Consider the following 18005-nt stretch of genomic DNA (forward strand, 5'->3'; position numbering starts at 1 on the left):
CCGCCTCCGTCCGGCCTAGGGGACGGCGAAGCCGCCTGCCCGCCCACGCCCGACGCCTCCGCACGGGCTCGCGTGCAAGTCAGCATGGCCTGTCCCGGCCCTCAACCCTAACGGCGTCCTAGCGTACAAACCGAGAGAGCCGTCTCTCCCGGCCAACCTCCATCCGCGCCCGCAGGAGAATCACGCCTCCTGCCCTGTAGGCTAGAAGCCGGCCCACCCCGGTGTCTCCAAACCCCGCCTCGGAGCGGCGCCCCCACGTTGTTAGTTGCTCAAGATCCCCGTACAAAATGGCGGCAGGGCCTGAGACTCCGACCATAGAGACGTCCGCCTTCCACGGACAGAGCGCCAGCCTCTTAGGGACGTCCGTGCCGACGTCGTCTTCCGGCGGAGGCGGGAACAGCGTGCGCCTCCAACGGCTCTTCTAGGAGAACAGCTAGCAGTCTCGGTGGTGCCGGGTCCTCCGAGCCGGGTCACGTGCCTCGCGAAAGCCGACGCGGAGTCGGAGGGAGGAGAAATGGGCGGGAGGCTGGTGGCGGGAGGGTAGCTTGAGACCCGACGACGGCGAGGTTGTCATGGAGCCGCGGGGCCGGACTCGCGCATGCGCCACTGGACCCGCGGGTCGTCCGGTCGCGGAGCGACGACCCGGGTCCTAGGTGAGAGAGGGAGGGCTACGGGTTGAGGGAGAGGGTTTGCGCGAGCAGCGTGGGGAAGAGAGGTGGGAGTAGGAGAGAAGGAGGGAAGCGAGGTAGGCAAGAGGGAGAGCCGGGACTTTTGGGGGACAGAGGGCCAAATGCTGGGAGCAGGGGGTGGTATGTTCCACCCCCGTTTAGTTGGTCGGTTTTGCTGCGAGGGTCGAGACTGCGTGGGAGAGGGAATCTCGGGTGAGGAGGGGTCTGTTTGTGGGGAACAGGTGGTGTAAGACGGTTAGGGCGAGTGGGCCCTGGTCTCTTCCTGGGGGCAACAGCCTGCAGGGCATCCTGGCACGGGGGAGAGCCTGGAGGCTGGGCTGTAAGCAGAGGGGCAAGGAAGGGGCAGGTGAGTGGGCGCAGGAGCTGGTAACCCTGTGAGAGTCCTGGGCCTCCTGTTTGGGGATGAGAGCAGTGCCCTGTTATGGGCCCGGGGCACAGGTGTGCTATTTCAGAGACCTGCTGTCACCCACTTTGCTGGTTATTTCCCCTGGGTGACCAGCTTGCCAGGAGTGCTGCCAGGGTGGGGAGGTGGGAGAGAAGGTGAACAGTGCCAATAAGGAATTAGTGGTTAGTAGGTAGGTTGGGGGGAAGCTCTGATTCAGGCCAGGGCACAGGCTGCATCCAGGCTCTCTGTTATTGCCCAAGTTCTGGCAGTACGCATTGCCTGGGCGTTTGCCCTGGGAGGCTAGTGGTATGCCAGTCACAGCACAGTCCTAGGGTCTGCCCAGTTCTGCCCTGCTGAGCTGGCAGGCTGGTGGATGCCTGGAGGGCGCTCCTGCTGTCTGGCACAGATGCATCGTGGGCTGGTGCGAATGGGGGTGGGGGGTGGGCACTGTTACTGTGAGCCCTTCTTGAAACAGGGGATTTGAGGAAGTTCTCTAATCTTACCTCCTTTTTGAAAGAGGAGAATGGAGTGAGCCATACCTGGTTCCAAACAGAGGATGTTGTGTGGAGTCGGAGTTCAGGATCTTTGACGTGAATTTGCAGCCAAGTTGGAGTATGGAAATGGATGTGAAGGGGAAGATGTATATTAAAGATTTAGGTAGGGGTTTTTTTTTTCCTATTTTTTTTTTAAATACACAGAAATTCCCCCAGAATGGTATCTCTGAAAATATCAAGAAATATCTCTGAAAAGACCAAGAGAAAATGACTTCAGAGAAAATCTAGTAATGTATTTATAATTCCAGCTGGGGTTACTCATGGCTTTCTGGGTGGTAAGGCCTTAATTTTCTATGGCCTTGTCTCTTTATTGTATTTAAGCCTCTGCTGGGGCTTTCACCTCACACCTCTATCCATGCATGCCTGTTATACATGTGACATGTTTTAAAGGGAACTTGAGGTCTCAGGTAAGTTGCCAAGTATCTATAAAAGGAGAGATCCGAGAACAGCATTTCCTTGTAAACCTTGGATCTCTTTTTTATCACAGGCCTGAGTCTCAGTAGAGGTTGTGTGCAGATGAGACCAGCCTTTAATTTGGTTGTTGGATTTACCCCTGAGGTTTCAACTTAGAATAAGGGGTAGATGAGATATTTCTTTCCTGCAGGAGACCAGACCTGGGCATTAGATCTTGAGGTGACCATGGTGTTTGGAAATTCTTGACCTTCAAGCTGTTCAGGTATTTTGGTGACAGCTAAGCTGCTGGAGCTGTCAGCAAGACTCAGCAGGACAGAAGATTTGTTGGAATTTATTATTCTGTCTAATACCTCACACATTAATTGTTGGGGTCTGAGGTTGCAAAGATGACAACCGCTGATGTTGAAGAAACAAACAAATAATTGGACTCTATAATGTAAGAAGTTCATAGCGGAAGAGCCAAGTACTGTGGAGCACTTGTTAGAATTTTATCTTATACCTATTTGTATAAACCTCTGTATTTATTAATTTACTTTCCATTGTGAGTTTCAGTGTGTGTTGTTCTCTCTGGGAACCTTTTGGACTCTGTATTATATATGCACTTATAAGAGGCCCAGTTAGGGTTGATTCTGAGAGTTTGGGATGCTTAACTTGGAGTCCTTCTAATGTAGAGTTAGGCACGTGAGGTCTGAGGTGTTTGTGAGGCAGTGGTGGTGGTTTCCAGTCTGTGCCAGGAAGCAGAGATGGCACAGTGGGTATGAGTTTGGTAACCGGTTTTCAACCCCCAGTCAGCTTATGAGCGTCTAACTTTACGGTAAAATAATATCAAGGAGGAAAAAAACCTTGAGGTTTTCAGACTTCACTACTGGTGTGGCCCTGGGTTTGTGAGCACCGGTAATAAATGCCATCACTCTGCTGCTCTCTGGTTGAGGCCTCGTCTGGTCTGTATGTGAATGGTCTGTTGTTCACAGGCTACTTGACGCCCTCAGCGCCACTCCAGCGAGGGAAGTGCCTTTCTCAGCGAGAACGGGTCAAGATGGCGAGTAGCCCTTCATTCTCTTTCCCACTGAAATTTCCCTAGGACACTAAGGCTTTCTGCTGCTCAAAGAGAACTTTACTTAGGACAGAGGCTTTCGTATTTTTAGCATTTTCACATCCAAAGTAGTCAGTTTACTATTCTAAAGTAGATTATGCATTCTTTTTTTTCCAACTGCCACAAATTCCCCAGCATCTCAAGTTTTAACATCTGTTCTCCTTTTAACCCATATGTCAAGATGAGCCAGATAAATTCCTATGTGTTTTCTATAGCTCTGTTGACTGTACTTTAATAACAGTAGCAAGACCTATTTCATTGTCTTGCCACAAGGATTGTTGATGAAATTGGGATGCTTTGTCTAAAATGCCTGTAAAATAATCCATGTTTCATAAGCTAAAGTGAAACTTTGTCAGGTTTTTAATTAGTTGCAGCTGACATGAGCTACCTTCCTAATCTAAGTCAACAGCAGGGTCAAACTGAAGTCTAATTGCCCATCCACCAGTGACATCTGCTTCCATTTTGAGGAAGCCCTCTATTCACTTTCAGACAGTATTATTTCAGGAAAATGAAACTGCATACATTTGTGGGTTTCCTACAAAAGGATCCAGATTTAATTAGAGATAGTTTTACATTTTATCCTGCTTTTTAAACTGGATTGTCCATGCTGTCAAATTTCATAGCCATCCAGCAGAGAGATGTTGCTTTTGCATAGCGCCATGCATTGATTCTCTCATATTCATTGTACTGAATGTGACCTGTCAAAGAGTACTCGGTTTGACATGGATTGAATGAGGACGCTTACCCTTAAATGAGTTAGACGTGGTACAAAATAATTTTTACTTGGAACCATGTTTAAAATTCAGTCTCATTCTGTTCAGCGTGAGTTCCCTTTAGTCCACTTCTACTGATGCAAAAGTGCAAGTAAGAGGGTTACTCAGGGATGCCTATAAGCATTCTTGTCTTCTGTTTAGTTTTATTTTGAATCCCTCCTCTGCTTCTGGAGTAGTTGATATTCTTCACTAGATCCTGTATTAGCAGAAATGTTCACACTTGGCATATCCAGGGTTTTTCACATACAGTGTTTGGCAGGGGGCCCATGTTCCCTCTACTCAGAAAGACAAATGGATGGAGTTGAAAGTGGATTGTGAATAAAAACGCCACCAGGCTTTGCTTAAACATACTGCCTTTGTCCATTCAGGCTGCCATAACAAAATACCACAGACAGGTAGCATAAACAACAGAAATTTATTTCTCACAATTCTAGATGCTAGAAGTCCAAGATCAAGGTGCCGACATGATCCAGTGAAGACCTTCTTCCAGTCACAAGCTTCTTGCTGTCCTCATGTGGTGGAAGGGGCTAGGGACCTCTCTGGAACCGCTTGTCAGGCACTCATCCTGTGAGATGAAATCCTCATGACTAAGCCATCTCCCAAAGGCCCCACCTCCTAGCACCATCATCTTTGGGGGTTAGGATTTCAATGTATGAATTTGGGGGGAGGGACACAGACATTCAGATATAGCACTTACCCAGTTACATTATCATTGTTGTTTTCCCTGTTGGCCACCTGATTCCTTTATCCCTTCAGCATCCTTGTGTTCTTACCATGTGGCCCTTACAGCTGCCGTTCCTTGGCGATTCAAAGGGCTTTGTTAAAATACCTGGAATGTTCTCAGCCTCTGCTGGCTCATTGAAGGGCTCATTGGTCTCATGCTTTGCACTGTTAGCCTAGTTCTGGATTTGCTGTGGACTAGCTATGTGTCACTGGATCGAAGCTAGGCTTCTTTCCAGGAAGAGGGCAACCAGGTCTATCTGAGTCACTGTACTCCCATTCCTAGCATGATACGTGGTTTATAGCAGGCACGTGATAAATATTTTTACGTGACTGAATGTAACTTATCTGAGCCTCAACTTCCTCCTCTGTAAAATGGGATAGCAACTGAGGAGGATGTTGTGAGGCTCAGGTGAGAGACCCTTAACAGCAGTAATGTTATGGGCATTTATGGAATCAGAGCACTATTATATATGATCTTATTTGTGCATAAAACTGCTTTTTAAGCCAAAATGTAACATGCATGTATAAGGGGTTGTTTTCACTCTGTTCAGTACCTTGTCCAAAGCAGTGAAAGGTTAATTTGAGAAACTACACTCTGGGAGGTGCAGAACATTGGGCACCTACAGATGTGTCCTGGGAAGCAAGCCTGGTCCAAGGTGGGCATCACCTCTCCTGTCCTCCCTCGGGGATTATTCAGAAAGCCTAATCAAATGTGCCTTTGTTCGCAGTTTACAAAGCTTCCACTGAATGTGGTTTGTGTGCTTTGCATTTGTAATGGAATTAGAGGGCAGTGAGAGGACAGACGGTGAACCTCGTTTTGGGTGGAAACCGTTCTACCATTGAGTGAACTTGTCGCCTTTGTCAGCTGAGACCTCTGAGAAAATGCACACAGAGGAAGTGGGTGAGGCCGGTGTTCTTTGCCCTTACTTTACTCACCACTTGGATCACCTGTCTCAGCTCTCCGGGCCTTGGCTTCTTATGTAATTGTTGTTTTTCACAGGGCACTCCAGATGAAAAGAGTACCGAAGCGTTCACTTCCAGCCCAGTAAAACATGGAGAGGAAGAACCCATCCAGAGAGGGCCCTAGGAGGCTCTCGGCCAAACTCAGCAAAGGCACAGAGATGAAAAAGGTGGCTCGTCACCTTGGCATGGCAGCAGCTGAGTCAGATAAGGACTCTGGATTTTCAGGTTAAAAATACCTTACCCTTTCTGCACTGTAGTGAATAATTTGCCTGGAAAACGTCCTTCCTTTTGTGTGAGAAGGATGGGAAGATTTCGCCCACAGGAGAATTAGCTATCTGATCCCTTAAAATGTAGTTCTGTTACATGGGGCACCTGTCAGAGTCACAGTGGGGTTAGTTCTAAAGGAATGATTTAACATCTTTTTTCGACTCAGACTCTCATCTTTAAATCTTACATTTCCAACTTTGGCAAGTGGTCATTGGAAAAAAAAAGTTAAATATTCATAATTCTGTTGTCTTACCTCCTTTTTTGTAGTAATAGTTACATTGCAGGAAAAAAAACATGTTATCACCACATGTAACCAGTTAAACAAAAGTAATGTATAATTTGTTAAGATAACTTTTTTGCTAAGAAGGTAATTTGCTGTGTTTAAAAATACCCACCACCCCCCACAGTCCCTGCCAGTATTTTTGCATTTTGTATTTGGACTATGAGACTCCCTGGCCCAATTCCAAACTGAGTATCTGTTAGAGACAAGAAAGCAGAACAGTTTCCCTCACTAGTTTGTCTTTAAAACCTTACCCAAAAGTACTAGCTGCATACCCAGTAAATCTTTTAATTTTGTGCTGAGGCTTTTTTTCCCCCAGAGTAATGGCTTGAATGTGGCTCTAGTGGCAACATTTTTGGCGCAGGGGATGCAGAGGTGTGATTCCAGGGGATTCTGGCTGGGTCAGCATCCTGAGAATGGAGCCCTCTCCCAGAGGAAGATTTGTATTATCCAGCCCCACAGAGACTAATCAATCCATCATGTTGATTTATTAATTCATAGTGAGAAATGCAGCTGTTAGGAAAACTAGAACTCTCTCGTCCTTAATTTAGTGTGTTTTCTCCCTGTAGGTATGCTGCACGAGAAGCCAAATTATAAATAGACAGTTGCTCAGAGAGGAACAGAGCACTGTCCGAGGGATTAGAATAAGGACAGTTTAGGGAAGGGAGGGCCAGCTTATAGCCCTTTGGGTTATTGTTTAGCATTGTTTCCCAAGCTTGGCTTATCATAAGGCTCATCTGAGGCATTTGGTAAAAATGCACTGATCACCAGACTCCTCTCCTAGAGATTGTGGTGTCAAGGGTCTAGGGGAGGGCCTGGAATGTGTCTCTGGTGATTCATGTGATCAGAGAGTTTTGGGAAATACTGTAGGCCTAGTGTCTCTCTCTCTTTTTTTTCTCTTTTAGTATGTTTGTTTTTTTGGCTGTTGTTCATATTGTGAAGGTAATATGTAGAAGCTTAGAAATTTAGGAAAATGCAAAGAAGAAAATAAACGTCTATAATCCTACCCCCTCTTATTCCCAGTATGTTGACATTTTGGTGCTGCTTCCAACAACTTCAGCTTTGTCAGGACAGCTGTTTTTCAGTATGTCCCAATGTCTGGATAGTTTTTTGAAAGTTTCCTATTCTGTATGTAGACATACTTTAAGAAGTATTGTGTAATTCAGACATAAGGTGGTATTAAAAATAATCAATCTCATTATGCCCCAGAAAGTGAATGCCCCTAGTCACATCTGGGCCAGGTGCCAGAGATTTTATCACTGCCTGAGTTATCATTCCAGTTGCTTGGGATATGATGTAATTTGCAATTATTAATTAGCTACAGTCCAGATTCAGATTTTCCCCATTGTCCCTGTGTCCTTTATAGCCATTGGTCTTTTTGTCTATTTGTTTGCTTTGTGTCCAGGATCCAGTTAAGGGTTGTGCATTTCATTCAGTGGTCATGTCTTTTTAGTCTTATTTAGTCTAGAACAGCTCCCTCATCTTCCCTTTTCTTTGCTTGCTTTTTTTTTCTTTCTTTTCAATGACATTTTTTGAATGAGTTAGGTCACTTGTTTTAGAAAATGTTTCACACTGGATTTTTCTGGTAGCTTCCCCATCATTCGAATCAAGATAAACACTTTTTAAAAAATCAGAAGGCTGCATTTTTAATGTTATATCCTTCTCATCACAACATAAGGAGACTCCTAAGTCTGTCTTATTTTTGGTGATGTTGTGGTCGGTCACTTGGTTAAGGGAGCATATAAGCGTATACCAGATTCCTTTATTGTTAAAAGTACACTTTTGTCTTTTTAATTAATAAGCAATTCATGGTATGCTACTTTGAGGTTGTGTGACTATCCTGTTTTCTCCAGCAAACTCTTGAACAGTAGTTTTAGCATCCAGTGATGATCCTTGCCTGAATCAGTTATTGCATTTGTGGTTTGAAAATGGTCATCTAATCCTATCAGTTCTTGTATTAGTTGACATTCCCCCTCCACCCTCTTTTTTGAGCATCACTGTGGATTCATGGAATTCTTTTGTAAGTTGGTTTGTCAGTCCATTATCATTACTCTTTTTGATACTCAAATTGGACCACATTTGGCCAGTCGGAGTCCATTCTAGATAGCACCTATGTCTTTTTGACATGTCCCCATTTGTATGTGAGCACTGCCTTGCTTTCTGGGACAATAGGATGTCCAGGCTCATCTTGTATCTTCCCTGCCAAAGACTTGCATCAGCCATTCTCCAAGGAGCCCTGGTTTCCTTTTTGTGCAGAATGACATTTAGAAACCAAGATTTGTTTACTAGATATGCACTTTGCTTCTGAAGCCCTTTGTTTCTGGCCTAATGTTTTCTAACTAGAGGTACACTTTTGAATTACTTGTGGTGCTTTGTGAAAATACACATGCCCGGACACCAGATAAATCAATTCAGTAGATTGAGGGGAAGACCCCAACACCCATAATTTCTAAAACGTGTCTCTGGAGATTCTGATTAAATGCAGGTATTGAGAGTTGCACTCTTAAATTACAGTCACATTCCAGTCCTGCCTCATCCAGATTACTCTGAGAGTCCTGATGAGCATTTAGGGTGTTCCCAGCCTCCTTACTAGCAGGGTTAGAGCCGTCTCTTGTTTTACTCCAGCAGGGTGCTAATTAAGTCCTTTCTGTATGGATTTCACGTAGGGCAACCTCCTTTTCTTTGCCTTGGAGAGTATCTTTCCATCACCCATTGTGCAGGCTCCCTAGTAGGCACACTCAGCTTGCATTTAGGATACTACCAAAGGAGGTTAGTTTCACTGGGTGGAGGGGGGTGACAAAGACAGACACTATAAACCTCCTCTTGCTGAACTTATCTAGAATTTTACAATTAGAAAACTTAAGAGGAAGCTATTTTAATTTCAGCAGGGAGGTAGTTTGAGGTTTTATAGATTGGTTTTGTTTTTATCGTTGTCACTATTGTTACGTCTTGAGGTACCCAGAGCCTCTGAAGGGCTTAATCCTGTCCCAGGTCACACACGCTCTTCTCCCCTTTCAACAACAGGTTCTTAAAAGTAATAAGCTAATTTTGAAGCCTTCACCAATTTCTCCTGTAGACTGGTGATGATTACTTTCACGCGAACCCTAATTGTTGCAGGCTTTTGTCTCTAAGAGAGTTGGAAAGGAGGTCTGCTGTCTTAGGGCAGTGAGTCTTTTGGGGTTGGAGGAATAATTACACATCCCATTGAGAATCCAATGAAAGCTGAATGCCTCCTCAGAAAAATTCACAAAAATGTGTATCACAAATGTTCCATTCGATTGGAAGGAGTCCATTGCTCCCCAGAAGGACTGGTTAAGAGCCCCTCCCCTAGGGCCTGAGTGAACTGACCATTCTTCTGCCCGGCAGATGGGAGCTCAGAATGCCTGAGCTCGGCGGAGCAGATGGAGTCCGAGGACATGCTGAGCGCCTTAGGCTGGAGCCGAGAAGACAGGCCAAGGCCGGGCTCCAAGCCTGCGAGCAGTGCCTTCCCGACACTGTCCCCCATGGTTGTCATGAAGAACGTGCTGGTCAAACAGGTGAGGGGGACTGCTCTCTCTTGTAATTTCTTTGCAGATTAGAGTTTCTGAGCTTCCTGTGCACAGAGCCTCTCCATCTCTGCCAAGGAGAGATGTGAGAAGCGGGCCACCAGAACCACGCCAGTGCTTACTTCTGTCCTGGGAAGAGGATGTTTCCTTTCAACTCCTGACAGTGTTTTAAAAAGGAATACAAGAGTCATGACACATGTTCTCATTTTCCAGACAGTAAGACTATTTTATTTCCATATCACTAGTTTGTCCAAAGGGATCTGGAATACTGTAGTCGTGTTTAAAGGAACCAAGCAGAAGTGTCCCAGCTTCCGTAGTGCATTCTAATATGTGGCAGAATTTAGGGTAGAAACAAGAAAATCTCTTTTTAATTTGAATTGCCCTGGGAATTTAGAACTATTTGAGAAGTAGAAGCAATTTTATGTTTCTCCTGTTACATTCTGAGCATTTCCTTAGGAATCGGCCAGAACTATGTCATTGGTGACATAGATTTGATTTAGGTATGGCTATACCCTCAGAGTCCACACAGCATCACTGTTGTGAAATTGAAAAATACCTTGTTTCAAGCTTATTACATAACTATGCAAATTACGTGATTATTGTCTAGATATGAAAGAAAAGAAAATTTAGATGAAAATCTAAGTAAAGCCCAGTGTTTGAAACAGAAAATTCAATCATATGAATTTGGTTAAAGAACATTTAACCTGGGGCAGGGGGCGCGGTATAGCTCAGTGGTAGAGTGCATTCTTGGCATGCAAAAGAAAGAAATAAACCTAATTACCACCCACCCCCAAAAAAGAGAACATTAAACCTTACCCTACTTTGCTCTGAAGTAGATGAGTTCTCGCGTGGGTCCATTGTGAGGCTGCTTGAAGCTGGTGAAGTTTGAAATCTGGCTTCCTGTTGTCAGCCTTCCTACCTCAGGTGGATGAACATGGCTGTAGGCTGAACAGTTAGCATCTTAACTGTTACCTAGTTATTGCTGAGGAACTCAGACTGCCTTTCAACAAGGCAACCTGCTGAGTTTGAAAAAAGAAATTGAAGATATTTGCCTGGCAAATCACCTCTCAACTGGAAACATAGCTTTCCTTGTTGAAACATTGAGAGAAAAAAGACATGAAATGGAGCCCAGATGAGATTGTCCAGGCCCCACCGGAGCAGCTGCCTCTGTCTCCTGCTCTTTTTCTTCTGCCTTCCTCTCTGGCCCCGGTCACTTTTTCTTATGCGTCTGTGTTTATTGTTGTAGGCGACGCTGGCAGCTCCGGAGGGCTGAGAACACCCACAGTTGAGGGGTGAGTGGGCTGTTCCAGCAGAGCCGGCTACTTCAGGACAGAGACCCACCGGGAAGGCTGTTGGGCTTGCTCGGGAGACAGCAGGCTTGGGGGCAGACTGACCTAGTGGAGCAATCTAGCAGTTTTGTTTTGTTTTTTCACATATGCTAGAATCCAGCACATTCCAAATTTTAAAAAATTATATACTTTTAAAAAATCTCTGCATATTATATAACGTCTTAATTAATGCTGCTTGGTTTTAGGCAATTTTCTTGTGAGGGTCTGATTTCCAGTTCAGCCACCAGACTGTGATCTTGCACACAAGCACGTAATCACCATGGACTTCAGTTTTCTCATCTTTAACATGAAGGCTTTATTTGAAATGATCCTGAGATTCTATCCAAGTCTAAAATCTTACCGGGTATTCCCTCAGTTGATTTCAATAAGAATGATACATTGTAAAGTCTAATAATTAGAACAAATAAGCTAAATATCTCAGTGGGCATAACAGCAGCGTTAGGAAGAATAGTCCAGTGCAATCATCTTGCAGAAGCAATGAGTTAGGTATTTTCCAGATCGTTTTGCCCAGCATGAGTGACCAGGGGGACAGCCTGAAGTTTTGCTTCTGACTGAACAGGATGAGGCTGATCTCGTCTTTGAAAGACCCCTGATTTTGTATCTCCTCTGGCAGGGGAGTGTGATTGCTAGGTCCACCATTGCCTGCTTTTGTACATCCCAGAGTATCTGAGCACCAGGAGGGCTCCAGAGTGAACTCTCCAGGTCATTCTAGCTTTTGTGCAGTACGTGAACTATAGTTGAACTTGACCTAAGGTTCCTAGCCAGGCATCCAGGAAGCTGAAGTGTATACACGTCGGTGTGGCCACATGGCAGCGCAGTCCGCTGCTTTCCTCAGCTAAGTCAGATGACTCTGCCAAGGCTGAGAGCCTCTGTCAGGCTGTCCGTCTGCCTGGCTGCATGTACGCTCCTATCTTGGGCCCAGGTTGGATTGCACTGGCGTTTAAATACTAGAGATGAGTAGCCACGCCCTTCTTTGTTAGATTTCTGTCTGAATCCGTACTTTTATTAAAAATAAAAATGTGTGATTGAGGAGTAGTGTAACAAAAGTGATCTAGCAGGATGGTTAGGATTGGTTTTAGAGTCATACGATGGAATCTTAGCATCATCACTTGGTAGCTTGGTGACTGAAGGCAAGTTATTGCAACTTCTGAGCTTCAGTTTTCTGTTTGTGAAGGGAGGTGATAACTAATAACTGCCTCATAGGGTTGCTGCGGAGATTAAATAAGACAGTGCATGTGAAGCAGCACACACAGTGCCAGCCTATAGAACTCACTCATACGTGGTGGCTGTTTTCACCTTGAAGAGCTTGTTGGTTGCTGGGTGTCATTGCCTTAAAAACAGGGGCCCATGGACTCCCGACAATGTGTAACTTTTTAATCAAAAGTTGTTTTCAGGTAAAAGAGGTTCCAGATATAACTGAATGAAGATAGAATTTGGGGTAAAGTCACATTTATAGTCTCCTGATTAGCACATTTTAACTTATGCCGAGAAGTTGTATTATCTATACTTTTATTGCCTCACTTGTGACTTTGACTGTGTCATTACTTCACCAACCTATGATAGTGTCTTTTTCTTGAGTGATAGCACTTGAATAAAAATGGCTGTTTTCCCTTAAGAAAACAAGACATGATCTCAGACCCAAATGGATTTTTGAGCCACATTTCATGAGGCTGAAAGTCATGTCACGGAGGGCTGCCCCGTATGTGAGGGAAGCTCTGTACTTGAACTTGTTATCCATATCTGAGTATGTGCTTTGCCCCTTCGACAGCAGCAGGTAACGAGTAGTTTGCTGCCTTTTTCCTTGGTTTTCAGGGCGGCAGCTCATCCCAGCTCCAGTCGTGGACCGTCCAGCCCTCCTTTGAGGTGATCTCGGCACAGCCGCAGCTCTTATTCCTTCATCCACCTGTGCCGTCTCCCGTCAGCCCCTGTCACGCTGGTGAAAAAAAGTCGGACTCCAGGAACTACTTGCCCATTCTAAATTCTTACACCAAAATAGCCCCACACCCAGGCAAAAGGGGCCTTTCTCTCAGCCCGGAAGAAAGAGAAGGTGGAACGCAGAAGAAGGTCTGTACTGAGAGACTGGGGCCAAGCTTGTCTTCTCGCGAGCCAACCAAGACTGGCACTGTGCCATCCAGGCCCCCGACGCCAGCGCCCCCCAGTGCCAGGCTTGCCGAGGACTCAGCTCTCCGGGGTGTGCCATCCCTGGTGGCAGGTGGAAGTCCACAGACTCTTCAGCCCGTGTCCAGCAGCCACGTGGCTAAAGCTCCCAGCCTGACCTTTGCTTCCCCCGCCAGCCCCGTCTGCGCATCAGACAGCACGCTGCATGGGGTAGAGAGCAGCTCCCCGCTGTCCCCACTGTCGGCCAGTTACAGCTCACCTCTGTGGGCCGCAGAGCACCTCTGCCGCAGCCCGGGTGGCTTTGCGGAGCAGCGGCAGAGTAAACACAGGCGCTTTCAGAATACCCTGGTGGTCCTGCACAAGTCTGGTTTGCTGGAGATCACTTTGAAAACCAAGGAGTTGATTCGTCAGAACCAAGCGACTCAGGTGGAACTAGACCAGCTGAAGGAGCAGACCCGGCTGTTTATAGAGGCCGCCAAGAGCAGGGCTCCTCAGGCTTGGGCCAGGCTGCAGGCGTCCTTAACATCAGGGTCAGGTCACACTGGCAGTGACCTAGAAGCATTCTCTGATCAGCCAGACATATAACATAGAAGGCAAATTTTCCTTTTACTTGAGTGATTCTTTTGAACTCTTTTACCATCATCTTCTGTTCCCCAAAGCTTTCCTTCTAAACTTAAACTGTTCAGCGGTTCACTTATAAAGCCACATGCGAATACTGGGCTGCTGTTGTAACCTGTGGTTTCTGCAGTTTTCCTTTGTCTCCATTCCACTGAGGACCTCAGATTTGGGTGTCCTTGAGTCCCTCTTCCTTAGCTTGTAGGCGTTTAGATGGATCCGGGGCAAAGCGGGGGAGATGAGCATGTGGGACCTTTCTCGCTGTCACCTCCCACCATCCCACTCACTAACCATGATCACGAATGCAGTGGCACAGGTGAGCATAGAGTGACACCTGTCAAGCCAAGGACTAGGTGACATACGGTGCCCTTCGTGGCTCCTCCCTTTAAGGTCATAGTCACAGAGGAAAATAACAGGAGGGTGTTTGCATTCCACAAGGCATTGTGCCCTTTGGAAGAAACCTAAAATGCTTTGGGCACTGGTTGATCCTTGGGTGCAAGCACTTAATCACTTAAAGCTTCGTCTTCTTAAACTTGAAAGTCAAGGGGAAAGGGTAGTGCCATTTATCTCTTAGACTTTAACCACAAGCCAGATTTTTCTTCACTTAAACTGGTAGTCGAAATACTTCAGATTTGTAAAGTATGGAATGGATTTTGGACCATCTGGAACTACAATTGATGAACTGCTTTTTTGAATTAGAGTCTGAAGAAGGGAGAAATGGCTAGTATCTCTTGGTCAGGAGCCAAAAGTGTCTGGTAATTTATGCTTTTCCCCCCCTTCTTTTGAAACAATGCAACCTGTGTTATGTGTGAAAATCTTAAAGACAGCTTTATGATTCCCGATAGTGTAATACAAGTCAACCCTCTGCTGCCACCTTTTTTTCCCATTTGTTTTTACAAAAGAAGAAAGAAATGATTATTATGCTTGATAAACTTTGAATTAAAATCATTGTAAGTTTATGACCTATAAGTCCAGAAAAATCGGAAAACATTCTTGTTATCCATTTTTTCTTCCACATCCAGAGTTCTCATTTGTTGTCCCACATCACAATGATGTGGAGCAGTCTTCCGTGTTTCTTTTGTGCATTGGGGATTTTGGCAGCAAAGCCAAAGGTGTGGTGGGCTTTACGAGGTCCATCTAGAAACAGAGTATTATGAGAACTTACAGATGATACACACACACTTTGAGCCTCATTGTAAACTAGATTTCTAAGTAGTAATGTTGCCAACTTTTTATCCTCCCATTTAAAAATTTCATTCTCTTGAAAATCTTTGTACAGATTACCTTAATAGGAAGTTCTGTATGACCAACTTAATCTTTCCTGCAAGGAAAATGTTCTCTGAAGGCCAGAAGCTAACGCTCATATTTCCTAGGTAGTTGTAACTCTAACATAGTTTTAAAATTACAAGGCTTCGAATTGCCTGCATTTTGTTCTCTAACACATATGATTTAGACATGACCAATTTAGAAATAAACAACTCAGTAAAATCTCTAGACTCTCCTGATTACTGCAGAATTACTACCTGCCATTTGCTTCCTGAAAGAATTTCAAAAATCGAGCAAATGTGTTTTTAAGCAGACTCAGCTCCTTTTAGTATTTTTCCCTTGGCCCACTCCCTTTTCCTCCCCTGAATCTGTGTGGTGCTATGGCAGCTCTGCTCTGCACACCATGCTAGGAAGCTTCCTTTTTGGCAGAATATGTTTGGCAGGAAAGCCATAGAGACAGGTGCATTCAGAACAGCCTGGGCACCAGTCATGAGTCTTACTGAGTCAAAAATCTGAATACGCTTGCTGAGAACCAAATTTATTCCATCGGAAAAACCCTCTGTGGAGCTGTACGTCTCTTGGACTTGTCTTCCTAGATTAAGTTTTGCATTTCCCCCATCACAGTAAAAGATGATGAAAGCCGTCATTGATCCTCACTGCTGAGTGGCAGGAGAAGCAGCACCAGCCCCAGCTCTTCTCTGATCTTGCAACTTAGTGCTGAAAGTCTCTCTAGGCTGTTAGCATGGGTGTTCTTGCCCTAGTGGAGCAGTATGCAGATGAATGAAGCCAAGCAGAGAAGCTAGATAGTGGAAGGGGAGATCATTGAGGCTAGCAGACATTTGGAGCCAGAAGCCACATCAGCAAATGGAGGAGCCTCGGAATTGACCAGAAAGATCTCCGTTGGTAGCACAAGGCTGTAAGTAGTGATGGTCTCCGTGATGTGTGGCTTGATCTGGTATGAAATACTGTGGAAAAGCTGTTTTCTGAAAGTGAGAAGCCATTCTTAGCTCAAACCAACCCTTAAGAGAAGTTTTGGCAGATGGTGTGGGCAGTATTGAAACACACCCAGGAAAAGCCGCTGATTGAAGTGGTTATGAGAATGGGTTCAGTGACATTTGTAATTTATTATGCTCCTGTTGCTTTTTATTGATTACGGTATTGTCGGACTTTACTATGATTCCTTCGGCAGAGAAGTAACTCGTGCATATATTGGAGTGTTTTTCCAGTGAATTCTTTAGGGTAGAGGTTTATTTACCAAATGTGAATACTTTTGAGGAAGTTTGAAGTTTTGTAGAAATTGACTGTGAAATGTCAGAGAAAAATAAAAGTCACTTACTTGAAAACTATTTGGCCTTTTGGCTTTATAACTGCTTAAAATACTAAGTGAAATCAAGGGTAGATGTTTGATTGATTTAGCTTTCACACACTCACTTGTGTCATTTGGGGATTTGGGGATTAGATACTGAACTTGTGGAAATTCATTGTTCAGACTTTCACCAGTGTGAACTTAAAGGAATTGCCGCCACTCTTAAGGCAAATGGATAGTCCAACATTCCCTGGAGCCTTGGAGGTTTATACTGGGTGGGTTGGGAGGAGAGGGGATACAATCCAATGATTTCTTCTATCTGATATGACACTTTGACAAACAGAATTTTTAAGTGACAAAACTACATCTGTCTGCTGGGATAAACTAAATCCACATTAGGTGAAGCTCCTTCTACAACAGAGAGGTCCTTAGCAAGTACATCTCCAAGCCTTTTCCTTCATGTTTCTCTAAGTTAATTCCTAAGGCTCTGCTCCTCTTCGTCAGGGTTCACCTGGAGAATCTCAAGAGGAAGATGTGCAGAGTCTTTCCCTGCTCTCTGAGGCCAGTCAGGATACCCTTCCTGGGATTTTTAAGTCACTGGAAAAACAAAAGGCTTATCCTCATTTATGGGCCTGGAGGGTTGCCATAGTCTAATTCTTAATAGCATTATTTCTGTCCTACACAATTTTCTAAGTAACTTTTAAAAATATGACTGTAGGATCACTAAAATGAAAAAATGAGTACTAATGGCTAGAGGAGGCCCCTCCTGAAATAGAGGCCCATCCTCCCATAAGCGATGGAATCCAGACACGAGAGCCCACAATGTGGATCCTGAGAGGCTGGGAGAACCCTGTTGTTCACGTTGTAGTCCCTGGCCCTTCAGCATGATTCCTGTGTGTGGAAATGCTTGTCCAGCTCAGATGCATGCCTGTTTGCAAACTTGTCTGTTCAATACCCTTTCATGACATCACTGCAGATTGTAGCCTGGTGCAGTGGGGTCTAAAGGTCTGCAGGCACCTGTCACATCTGTCACTCATTAACTGGGTGACTTTGGATAAGTCACTGAACCTCTAGTATCACTCGTCTCAGTTGAATAATGAAGAATTGGAACTGGTTCTCTCCACGGTTCTTCCCAACTCTAACCATTTGTAAGACCTCTAGCTGTTTTACAGGCAAGCCATAAAATTACAAATCTTCCTCAGTTTACAGTGGGGTTATATGCTGATAAACCTGTCATGAGTTGAAAATATCCTAGGTCGAAAATGCATTTAATATGTCTAACCTACCGAACATTATAGCTTGCTTAGCCCAGCCTGCTTTAATTGTGCTTGGAACACTTACATTAGCCTTCAACTGGGCAAATCATCTGACAGAAAGCCTGTTTTATAATAAAGTGTTGGGTATCTCACATACTTTGTTGACTGCTGTACTGAAATTGAAGACAGAACAGTCGTCTGGGTCCGGGATGGCGGTCAGTGTATCAGTTGTTGACCCTCGTGATCGTGTGGCTGACTGGGAGCTGCACTCGCTGCCCAGCATCACGAGAGGATGTACCACACGTCACTACTCGGGAAAAGGTCAGAATTCAAAAAGCATGGCTTCTACAGGATGCCCGTCTCTTTCACTCCAGCGTAAAGTCAAAAAATCTTAAATTGAACCATTATG

At 45.0% G+C, this 18005-nt stretch overlaps 1 protein-coding gene across 8 annotated transcripts; it reads left to right on the plus strand.

The window, feature by feature from the left end:
- The first annotated feature begins 468 nt into the window (after positions 1-468).
- CIPC (CLOCK interacting pacemaker) lies at positions 469-16380 on the plus strand. Of its 8 annotated transcripts, none has more exons than XM_014559117.2 (6): positions 515-653; positions 1592-1731; positions 5360-5532; positions 5632-5819; positions 9508-9677; positions 12848-16380. In XM_014559117.2, exons 4-6 carry the CDS (start codon positions 5684-5686, stop codon positions 13736-13738), a joined length of 1197 nt encoding a protein of 398 aa, XP_014414603.1. In that variant the 5' UTR covers positions 515-653; positions 1592-1731; positions 5360-5532; positions 5632-5683; the 3' UTR covers positions 13739-16380. The 8 variants fall into 8 exon arrangements, with proteins under 8 accessions (XP_032338324.1, XP_006184512.1, XP_014414608.1 ...); XM_014559120.2 differs by having other exon boundaries at positions 5416-5532; XM_014559122.2 differs by lacking the exon at positions 1592-1731 and having other exon boundaries at positions 501-653.
- The last annotated feature ends 1625 nt before the right edge of the window (positions 16381-18005 follow it).

This window comes from Camelus ferus, chromosome 6, assembly GCF_009834535.1.
Source record: "Camelus ferus isolate YT-003-E chromosome 6, BCGSAC_Cfer_1.0, whole genome shotgun sequence".
Taxonomy (NCBI): domain Eukaryota; kingdom Metazoa; phylum Chordata; class Mammalia; order Artiodactyla; family Camelidae; genus Camelus; species Camelus ferus.